Source organism: Macaca thibetana, chromosome 14, assembly GCF_024542745.1.
Source record: "Macaca thibetana thibetana isolate TM-01 chromosome 14, ASM2454274v1, whole genome shotgun sequence".
Classification (NCBI taxonomy): Eukaryota; Metazoa; Chordata; class Mammalia; order Primates; family Cercopithecidae; genus Macaca; species Macaca thibetana.
In genome coordinates, this window is record NC_065591.1 from 254,327 (window position 1) to 265,167 (window position 10,841).

Below are 10,841 nucleotides of genomic sequence, written 5' to 3' on the forward strand. Positions count from 1 at the left end.
ACCAGGGGTTCTCACACTGGCTGCCTGAGGTCTGGGGGCGAGTAGGCTCTCGGACACCTCCATCCATCTCACCCAGTGCCAGGCCATTTATTTGTGAAGTCACCGTGGATATTTTTAAAACAGAAATCTTCTGTGACGCTCAGAACTTGAGGTCTCTAAGGGGCCTGCTCCGTCCAGAATCTGCCTGCATGGGAGGGGTCTAGGAACAGTCACGTCACCAGGCAGGGAGGCCCAAGGAGGCTACTGTGAGCACGGGACATGCCTGAGCTGGCTTAGGAAGGGGGATGGAGAGAGGGCAGATTTGGTGATTTGTGGGGTGGGGATGAGAGAGGGAGGGGTGGAGGGCTGAGAGAGCCACAGAGGGGAGCCGAACCGAAACCTTCTGCCGCATGGGAGGAGACTGAGGCCCAGGCAGAATCCAAAAGGACTTTATTTTCTGGCACTGGGAGGCACCCCTGAGGCCACAGCCTTTTCCCCCAGGGTCCCAGGGCTGCTGGCAGGGGGTGTGGTCCTGCTGAGCAGAGGAGTGATCCCCCAGCCCTGGCCCCCGCTGTCCCTGTGATCCTGCACTCTGGGGTGGGAGCTACATATCATCCTTGGACACCAGGCAGTAGAAGTCTGTGCGGGCACTGTAGTTTCGCGAGCCGAGGTCCGAGACGTCCACTTCACTGCTCCGGCCCTCCCCCAGCGAGACCCCACTCGTGTGCGGTGGAGCTGATGGCTCTCCAAAGACAGGCCCCCGGACACCTGGGATGGGGAGACCCATACGCCTGAGGTGGCCACCCACAGCCTTGGCCTAGACCCACTGCCAGGGGCTGCCCCTGCTCGCCCCCTGCTGTGATGGCCTGTGAGGCCCAGGAAGTTCCCAGGTAGACCGAGGGCCAAGCACCTCCCGGGCAGAGAGGCGGTGCAGGGGCCCTCCGTGCCAGGAACAGTCCTCACCACCTGGGGCCCCCTCCAGGCCCTCTGCCCTGTGCCTCTCCCCACCCCGCCCCGTGCTGAGTTTCTCCAGTCGGAGAGTGGGGCTGGGCGGGCATACCCAGGTCTCCCTCAGGGTCCGGGTCCACCTCTGAGTCCAGGCCCCGGCCCTCCGGGACTCGGCCTCGAAGAATCAGCATGGGGTCCTTGTCGTCCTGGAGCTGCGTCTGGGGGTCTCCTTCCACCGGCCTGTAATGCACCTTCCGCGGCAGCGCCAGCTGTAGTTCTTTCCAAAACTCGGAGGAAGGAGTCTGGGGGCCAGGTTGGGGCGGTTCGCAGGTGTGAACACCTCGGAAGCCCCTGGCGTTCTGGCCCCCAAGGGCACACCTGCGGCTGCCCGTGGGTTCCACGTCCTGCAACAGCTATTCCGTGGCTCCGGGGCCCTCAAGGGCCGCTCCCCGCATCGGGGTCCCAGGCAGCGGAACCTCCCCCCAGGGCCCATTCAGAAAGCGTGGTGCCGCAGAGCTCCCCACGGAGGGGTCCCCGCCTGGAGCCCGGGCACAGCCCATCTCCAAACCGCCGCTCGCCCCGGCCCCCCACGCCTGCTCCGCACCACGGAGCCGGGCCTCCAGAGCAGCAAGGTCACCAGGTGGCGGTGCTGGCGCAGCAGGCGGAGCGCCGGGTGCGCGGGGTCGCGCCTCTGGCCCTCGAAGGTGATGAAGATGGGTCTGCGGGTGAGCTCCAGCAGCCGGCACAGGCCCTCCCTGCGGGGCGGGACCGTCAGGGGGGTGGGTGCTAAGCTGGGTCCCACCCAACCCCGCGCGGGACCAACCGGAAGCTGTGGCTGCACCAGGCCCGGCTCAGGAAGGCGTCGGAAAGCACCACGATGAGGCGGCGGCAGCGGCTCAGGTTCACCAGGAGGTCGGCGGAGGGCTCTGCGGGAGGGCGGGCGTCGGAGGTGCAGGGCGGGGGCGCAGGGGCGGGCGTCGGAAGTGCAGGGCGGGGGCGCAGGGGCGGGGGCGCAGGGGCCCTGATCGGTGGGGCGGAGCTCGTGGTGGAGGCGGGGCTCGGGTGGGCGGGGAATGGGGCGGAGCTCGGTGGTGGGGGCGGGGCTCCGGTGGGATGGTGGTGGGGCGGGGCCTCTGGGGGCGGGGCCCGATTGTGGGGGCGGGACCTCTGGGGCAGGGCCCAGTGGGGCGGGCCCTCCGGGTGGGCGGGGCCCGGGATACCAGCGCGCGGCAGGAGGTCGCGGTCGTCCAGGAAGAGCTTGTATCCCCGACGCCGCTCCAGCTGCGGCTTCAGGATGAAGTTCACGAACTTGCGGTCCTCTGGGCAGTCGCTGTAGGAGACGTAGGCGTCGTAGAGCTTCCCGTCTGCGGATGGCGGCCAGTCATCCCGGTGGCTCCTGAGGCGTTACTCCAGCCCTGGGGGTCCCCAACACCCCTAACCATCTCCCACGTGCACAGAGGCAGACCCGCCCCGGACTTTAACCCCAGCCGGGCCCGCACAGAGCCCCCTGGGGCTAACTCCTCCCCGCCCCACGCCTCCAAAGCTGAGCTCAGCAGCGCAATCTCAGGGAGGCCGTGGCGACCCCTCCTCGTGTCCACGCGGGCCCCACGCACCGTTCATCTCCACCTCCCCATACGCGTCCTGGTACCAGAGCAGCACGTTGAGACGGCACTTGACATAGAGCAGGGCAGCCAGCAGCAGGGTCAGCAGGACCAGGAGGGAGGCCAGCACCGCAGCCACGTGGCTTGTAGGGCCTGCCGATGGGCTGCCTGAGCCGCTGCCCCTCCAGCAGCCCCCAAGCCTCAAGGTCCCTGGGCCTCACTAGGTCTAGGTCCCCTCCTACCCTCCACCTGGGGAACCCCCATCACCAGCTCTCTGAAGAGTGAAGGAGGAGGAGCTGACGTTCTGGATGGAGCAGGCAAAGGCCCCGTAGACCTCAGCGCTGGTCACATTGATCCCCAGGACGCTGGACACAAGCACCTCTGACAAGTTGGCCTTGTCCCTGGGGATACCAAGCCAGGGTCAGGGTCGGCCGTGGATACCAGTGGACACCCCAGAACCCCACCTGTCTGGGTTCGCCCAGGGAGGCTGCAGAATTGGGCCTCCTGGGTGGTTCTTGGGCCTTAAGCCAAGAGAAATGACCTGAACCTGGAGGGGGTGCAGATTTGTTTCAGAACAGCCGTCCCAGTCCTGGGTCTGGGGCCTGGAGGTCCTCTGATCACAGGCTTGGCCAGATGGTCAGCGTTCATTCAGGCCCTAGACTTTGCTGACACCCATAGCCCTGGGCAGTTACAAAGTGTGTGTCTACAGGGGCCATGCGGACCCGAGGGTCTGTCCCTGACATCACTGACCCTCCATCTGGGTCCACAGAGGCACTCTGCTCATGTCATGTCTGGCCAGGTGGTTACAGACCCAGGCGTTGGTCAGGGAGACCACTGCCCTTGGCATGTCTGAGAGGTCACTCTGACCCTGGATACCCAGGTCTCTTACCAGGAGTACTCGTGGAGGCTGTAGTGGCCCCCATTTCCCAATGGAAGCCCATCTTTCAGCCACTGGACTGAAGGCAGGGAGCAGTGGGGCCCAGAGACTACCCAAGCTGTGCAGTTCAGAGCCACTGAGCTGCCCAAGGCAGGCCTCAGCACCTGGTCTTCAGACGGGGAGAGGAAGTCAGGGGCCTTATCACAGACACCTGAAGAGAGAGGACACAGTGGGTCAGCTGTGCCAGGGTGCCTGGCCCTGCCACGTCCACAGTGGTCCGTGGTGCAGGAAGAAATAAGGCCTCTGTGTGGCTTGGCAGTCACACCATGTCTGCCCATGAGTCCCATGAGGACAGGCTTAGCACTTGGCACGTCTTCCCCCAGTAGTGGCCAGGCTTTGTGTGTTCCACCCACCCTGTGCTGAGGGGGCAGAGAGCAGTGGCCAGTCACAGTTGAGCTGCCTCAGGCCCACACTCAAGCCCCATCTGGCTGCTTGTCCACCCAGGACGTGAGTCCAGCCCCCCATTTCCCAGATGCACCTGTTGCCCACCCCTGGTGACACCGTGAGGCCTGTCTCAGAGGAGGGGCCAGGCACTGCGCCCCTCAGCCTGGCCTGCCTCTGCTGGGGGATCTGCAGACAGTGTAGGCACCAGTGGGTTTGGGGACCCAGATGCCCAGTGTGCCAGCACCTTCCACCTGGATGGGCAGAGCTGGGAGCCTGGAGCAGCTGGCCTCATTCTTGCCTCAGGGGTCTTGGGGCCCTCTGCTCCTGGCCACAGGCAAGCCCTCCTCACCACCTGAGGCCTGAACTTGTTCATCTTTACATCAGGGTGATGAGCCCTAGCGGGAGTGAGACTGCCATCTTCTCAGTGGGGTATGGTCTCCTACCAGCTCACATCTGCCACACCCCTGCTGTGGGCCCCAGCAGTGCCCACTCCTAGTATTCCTGGGCTTTACTGACCTCATGAGCCTGGTCTGAGGCAGGAGAGGGTACAGGGCTCATCCTCACCACTCGCCCTAGTTTCAGGGCCAAGGGCCCAGAGGGAGGGGTGAGCAGGGGCCTTTGTACCCCCGGCATGTGGCCAGGCAGAGCGCCTGGGACAAGAGAAGGATGCACAACATGAAGCTAGCCTGAGGGGCAGGAGGTGGGAGTGGGAACTCAAGCCCATCCCTCTCTGACCTGCCTACCTGGCATGGTGCTGAGCCAGGGCCTCCTCGGGGCAGGCTGGGCTCCAGGGTCACCCCCGGCTCCACCGGGCTCCTCGGCCGAGCAGACTGATCCAAGAGCTGGGCAGGACTCCTCTCTGTCCTTGCAGTCAGCTGGACAGGGCACCTGGATGGGTCAGAGGCTGCGCCATCCCCAGGGAACAAGTTAAACAGGAACAGGATGAGTTAACCAGTAACTGCTGGCCACAGACAGCACTGGCCCTGACCAGATGCCACCTTGAGCAGCCGCATGGATGCTGGCAGAGTTCTCAGAGGCCAGCAGGTGTCTCTTTGAGCCCCTTACATGTGGCCAGAATGGGCATCACCTCATGCAGCCCAGGGCCACAGGGAGGAGCCATCAAGTCCAGGACCACCTCCACCGGCCCTGGGGCCACCATGACGACCCCAGGGTGCAGTGGACGTACACCAGGTGGGACCCTGTCTCCTGAGACGGCAGTTGGCCTCACTCCTGGCTGTCCCCTTCAATGGAGCTGCCACTGCAGGGGGTGCTGCAGTGCCAGAGACACAGCCTGGTCTTGGGGCAGGGGTGAGTGATGTGCCCTATACCATGGGGGGCCCATCTCTGACCACGTCTGGATGCAGCAGGGGGTGGGTGCCCAGCTCTGACCCATGTCTGGATACAGCCGGGTGGGGGTGCCCAGCTCTGGCCATGTCTGGATACAGCCGGGGGGGGGTGCCCAGCTCTGACCACGTCTGATACAGTCAGGAGTGCACATGAGCACAGACACCTCGAAACGCCTCGGGAAACGCCTCGGGAACCTCAGCTTAGCCTCGCCCTGCGGTTGTGAGGCTGGAGGGTGAGCCGGGCCCAGTGGGGATATAGGTCCCGGGTCCTGGGCCCTTTCCCAGCCCGTAGCAGCAGCCACACACACCTCAAGTCTCCCAAAGCTCCTCAGTGAGGTAGCCGCAGGGAGGAGCCCAGAGCCTCTTCCTTGGCAGCCCAGGGCCCTGAGGGCCTCTCCTCACTGGGTACCACAGGGTCACCCTGTTTATCCAACAGGCACTGACTGTCTACGCCTCTCCCTGCTGCAGGGACACAGTGGAAGTGGGGATGTGGGCATCAAGCCTAAGGTTCTGCACCCCAGCTCCCTCAGGATTCCTCCCCGCTAAGGCCCCAGAGGCGGTAGCAGGGACGGTCCTCTTAGCCTGCCACCTATTCCCTCTGCATGGGTGAAGCACAGTCAGAGGCCCAGGTCTGGCTGTTTGGCAGTTTCCTCGGGAACCAACATGGCATGGGGTGCACTCCCATGGGGGATGGCAAGGGGGTCCTTGAAGAAGCCCTTGCGGTGGAGGACAGTCCAAGGAAAGTCTTTGACCCAGGGGAACCACCCACTGAGGGTCCTTAAAACACACACTTCCCAGGCCACCAACTCCTCACAGCAAGTGCGGGAGGACACACCCCCAGCCCAGCAGAACCCCCGGCATCTCCTGCAGTGCCTCCATGACTGCCCCAAGCTCAGACCTCAAAGTCCTCCCTCCAAAACAGCCTCAGAGCCTTCTGGAAGTCAAGGGCAGACTGCCAGGATATGAGCACAGCAAGAAAGTAGGTGCCCTCCCCTGCACCCTCTCCCCTGCCCACCTTCCCCTGCACCCTCTCCCCTGCACCCTCTCCTCTGCCTGCCTCCCCCTGCACTTTCTCTCCTCCCCACCTTTCCCTGCACCCAGTCCTCTGTGCACCTTCCCCTGCACCCTCTCCTCTGCCTACCTTCCCCTGCACCCTCTCCCCTGCACCCTCTCCTCTACCTACCTCCCCCTGCACCTTCTCTCCTCCCCACCTTCCCCTGCACCCTCTCCTCTGCCTACCTTCCCCTGCACCCTCTCCCCTGCACCCTCTCCTCTACCTACCTCCCCCTGCACCTTCTCTCCTCCCCACCTTCCCCTGCACCCTCTCCTCTGCCTACCTTCCCCTGCACCCTCTCCTCTGCCTACCTTCCCCTGCACCCTCTCCTCTGCCTACCTTCTCCTGCACCCTCCCCTGCACACCTTTCCTTGCACCCCCTCCCCTCCCTACCTTCCCCTGCACCCACTCCTCTGCCTCCCCTCCCCTGCACACATCACATACACACAGCCCTCTGCCCAAGCACACCTGCACTAAGCTTCAGTCTCAGCCCGTGTGCACGCTTGCACCTCCCACACAGCACACTTCCTACCACACACAGCTCCCATTACCACTGCACAGAGCTTAGGCTGCAGACCCCTCACACACCTTCTGAGTATATACAACACCCATTGCAACACTTGTCACAGAGCCCAGGACCACAGGCACCCCACAGCACACACACTGTACCTCACACCCACCCTTGGCCGCTGATGCCACACTCACAGCCTCCTGCTCTCTCGCACTTTCTCACACACACATACACACATGCATGCATGGGTCCTGTGCACCGCAGGCCTCCTCTCAGCCAGGCCCTGACACAGGCTCACTCAGAGCAGCAGGGAAGGTACAGAGTCACCTGGTTCCCGTTCTTTCCTCCGGGGGGCAAATGTTGGTCATTGATGTGCCTTTGGGAGCAAACTCTCGCCTCCGCTGGGTCCCAGTGAGTGTCCACAGCACCAAGGCTGCTCTGGGTGCATCACCAAGCGCGGTGGGGACCTGGCTTGTGTTTATGTGTATTTTAATCAGAACTTTCCTGTAGCTTCCTGGCCTTGCAGTCACATCCTCTCCTAAACCTAAACCCCACCCAGGCACCCACCCCTTCCCTAGGCGGGCGGGAGGACGGGCAGTTGGTGGTTCTCACCCCGCCTGCCCCGGCTCTTCCTGTAGCTCTGAGTCAAGCGGCTCCTTCCTCTGGGGCCCGCCCCAACCCACCCAGGCACGGCACTTTCCTCTGTGCTGTGTGTGTGTGTTGTGTGTGTTGTGTGTGTGTGTTTGTGTGTGGTGTGTGTGTGGTGTGTGTGTGTGTTGTGTGTATGTGTGTGTGGTGTGTGTATGTGTGTGTGTGTGTGTGTAGTGTGTGTTTGTGTTGTGTGTGTGGGGGGTGTGTGTGCTATGTTTGTCTTGTGTGTGGTGTGTGTGTGTGTGTTGTGTGGTGTGTGTGTGGTGTGTGTTGTGTGTGGGGGGAGTGTGTGTGCTGTGTGTGCTGTGTGTGCTGTGTGTGTTTGTGTTGTGTGTGTATGTGTGTGTTGTGTGTGTGTGTTGTGTGTGTGGTGTTGTGTGTTTGTGTTGTGTGTGTGTGTGGGGTGTGTGTGTTGTGTGTGTTTGTGTGTGTGTGTTGTGTGTGCGTGTTGTGTGTGTGGGGGGTGTGTGTTGTGTGTGCGTGCTGTGTGTGTGTTGTGTGTGTATGTTGTGTGTGTGTGGTGTGTGTGGGGTGTGTGTGTGTTGTGTGTGTGTGCTGTGTGTGTTTGTGTTGTGTGTGTGTTGTGTGTGTTGTGTGTGTGGTGTGTGTGTTGTGTGTGTTGTGTGTGGGGTGTGTGTGTTGTGTGTGTGTGCTGTGTGTTTGTGTTGTGTGTGTGTGTTGTGTGTGTGTGTTGTGTGTGTGTTGTGTGTATGTGTGTGTGGTGTGTGTATGTGTTTGTGTTGTGTGTGTGTTGTGTGTGTGTTGTATGTGTGTGGTGTGTGTGTGTGTTTGTGTTGTGTGTGTGTGGTGTGTGTGTGGTGTGTGTGTGTGTGTGTGTGTGTGTGTTGTGTGTGTGTGTTGTGGGGTGGGGGGGTGCTCAAAGGGGCAGGTTCCGGGGGTAATGGGTGGGGGGTCCTCCAGCCAGAAGACCCCAGCCAGGGCCATCCTGCGCACACACAAGGAGGACGGGGGACCGTGCAGCCTCCCCGGTGCCACTAGGACTCACACTCAGGAGCCAAGGGGCCAGCCGGTTTGCTCTCCGGTGTGCCTCTGACCTCTGACCCAGGGAACGGGGACCTTCAGAAACTTCAGTCAACAATGGGGCTCCGGCAGAGCTCGTCAGCCCTCTCCCGGTCCCTCTCCCAGGCCCCGCATGGGTGAGCAGTTGCAAGGGGCTATGGCATCTTGCGGACCTTCCCTTCAGGCTGGGGTGGGAGGGCAGCGCCCCCTTTTCCAGATAAGGAGCAAACACAGGTGGCTGAGGATCCTGGCTCAGAGCAGGTGAGGGGCAGACGGCATCTCCTGTTGTCACCACACTGACACCCCCCAGGTTGACCTGGGACTCGGCACCCAGTGACCGGTGGCTCGTGCTGCCCACACAATCAGACAAGGGTCTCCTTTGGCCCCTGGCCCTGCCCTCAGCCACATGCGGGCAGGGCTTCATCATGGAGGGGCTGCCCTCCAGCCTCCTGGCCCTGGCTAGGCAGCCTCACAGCAGCTTTCTCCAGGTACTTACCTGCCTGAGTCCCAGCCCCGCTAGGACCCTCCTGTGTCCGGGCACTCAGCCTAGGGTGATGGTGGACCTTGGGCTCGGGATCGTAAAGAGCTGGACGGACAGCATCCCTTCCCCCACAGAGCCTGGTACCAGCCCCTCCTTGAAGTGGGCCCTTGGAAGCCCCTCAAGAAGGTTCTCCCCACACTGCAGGTCAGGAAGCAGGCACAGCAGAGCCCAGGGCACCCCCGCAGGAAACGGGAGCAGGGCCTCCAGCACAGGCCCCGGGGTCAGCCGCCAACTCCGAAGCCCGGGCCGGGCGGCTGCTCTGTGCACCGGTCTCGGCGTCACCATCTCTCAGGGCTGGCTTGAGGTGACTTGGCACCCCCTCCTTCCCTCTCTCTGCTAAGGTCCTCCGCCCCCGAGCCCCCAAGTCCACCGTCCAGGGTGAGCATAAAAACCCACAGTCTCCGACCCTCGCCCGCACAGCTCTTTCGAGGCGCCCAGAATCTCGGTCCAAGCCTGGCCCTGGTCGCCTCGCACTACCCACCGCACTCTGCTGGGCACCCTGACGTCCTTAGAAAGCGCCAGCTCCTCCCGCCCTCAGACCCAGCCAGCGCCCTCGGTGCGCGGCCGCCCCTGCCCGGTGGGTTTGGTGCTCAGCACCCAGCAGCCTGCGGGTGACTCCCGCTCAGCTCCGACGCGCCGCCCCTCCGCTCCCCGCGCGCGCTGGGCCCCCTGCACCGGTCCTGAATCAGGAACGTGGGCATCAGGCCGAGGGGCTCCGTTTCGCTCCCCTACCTCGTGCCCACATGCGCCCTGGGCACCCTCCAGGTGCGGAGGGCGGAGGACTGGGACGCGCGCGGGGGGCGGGCACGGGGGTGCGGCTCGGGGCGCTCGGCCGGGGCAGAGGCGCGCGGATGGCGGAAGCTCCACCCGGCGCCCGGCGAGCTCGGGCCCCAGCCTGACTCTTGGTCCGCCCTCGGCGCCTCAGGAAGCCTCGAGCTGGGATCCCGGCTTGGGGGACCGAGGTGGGATCCCCGCGAGCCTCGGCGCTCCTCGCCACGCTCTGTTCTGCGCCGAGGGTCACCAAAAAGCCGCTGACCACGTCCGGGAGAGGAAAGGGCGGCCCCCGCCCTCTTCGCCCACTTTCCTCCCTTCCCCCAGGCCTGGAAGGGGCCAGGACGCGGGCGAGCTCGGGCTTCCGGGCGACGCGGGAACCTCCCCGGCCCCGAGCCACTTCCTGAGAGACCGCGCCCGGGGACCAGCAGCGCCCCGGGCCCCCGATTCCAGGCCTGCAGCGGCCCTGGGAGGACAGCGACCTCCACTCACCTTCGCGGGTCTGATCGCGACCGCCACTCACCTGCTGCCAGGACTTGGGCTCGCGCGGGGCGGGGGCGGGGCAGCTCACCTGAGCCAGGTGCGCAGCGGCAACAGCCCCGGCGGCGGCAGCAGGTGCGGCCCCGCCCCGCAGCCAGGGCGGGGGCGGACCCCAGCGTCCCGCTCTGCGCCTGAGGCTGGCGCTGGAGGCTGCGCCGCTGCCCGGGAGCCGCTGCCAGTGGCCAAACCAGCCCAGCCAGCCTGCAGAGCCCCGGAGCCCCAGAGCCTTGGGGACTCTTTGGAGCGTCCACCACCCGCAGGGTTCTGCGCGCCCGCCCCTACCTCTTCCCTTTCCTCCAGGAAGCCTGTCTTGACCCCCACCTCACCCCCAAGTGACCCTGATGTCTTCTCTTGCTACCCTCAACACCCCAGGTGCAGGGAGGAGAGGACTCCCATAGGCGCCCCTCCCTTGGAAGCCCATGGAAAACCGGAGAAGGGACAGGTGGCCTGCGGCGCCCTCACCTGGTTCCAAACCTTCCACACTCTGGGTCTCAGTTTCCCATCTAGCCCTGAGGGCAGATATAATCCACCCGGGACCCAACCAGGCCAGGAAAGCAA

General features: G+C 64.0%; 2 protein-coding genes across 5 annotated transcripts in view; both read right to left on the bottom strand.

Annotated features, from left to right (window-relative positions):
* The window catches only part of LOC126936564 (interferon-induced transmembrane protein 1), a 135,262-nt gene that overhangs the window by 102,602 nt on the left and 21,819 nt on the right, over positions 1 to 10,841 (bottom strand). The window contains exon 1 of one of the 3 annotated variants that reach the window (XM_050759307.1): positions 4,646 to 4,649. The exons of the other annotated variants lie outside the window; for them this stretch is intronic. The gene's annotated coding sequence lies outside the window, so the exon portion shown is untranslated. Of the gene's footprint in view, positions 1 to 4,645; positions 4,650 to 10,841 lie in introns of those variants that run through there. 3 annotated transcript variants of the gene reach the window in all.
* Positions 413 to 10,339, bottom strand: SIGIRR (single Ig and TIR domain containing). Of its 2 annotated transcripts, none has more exons than XM_050759299.1 (10): positions 10,267 to 10,339; positions 4,593 to 4,753; positions 3,418 to 3,616; positions 2,796 to 2,929; positions 2,541 to 2,681; positions 2,148 to 2,291; positions 1,751 to 1,853; positions 1,532 to 1,682; positions 1,040 to 1,229; positions 413 to 747 (listed from the first exon to the last, which is right to left on the bottom strand). In XM_050759299.1, exons 2-10 carry the CDS (start codon positions 4,597 to 4,599, stop codon positions 584 to 586), a joined length of 1,233 nt encoding a protein of 410 aa, XP_050615256.1. In that variant the 5' UTR covers positions 4,600 to 4,753; positions 10,267 to 10,339; the 3' UTR covers positions 413 to 583. The 2 variants fall into 2 exon arrangements, with proteins under 2 accessions (XP_050615256.1, XP_050615255.1); XM_050759298.1 differs by lacking the exon at positions 10,267 to 10,339 and adding an exon at positions 7,088 to 7,569.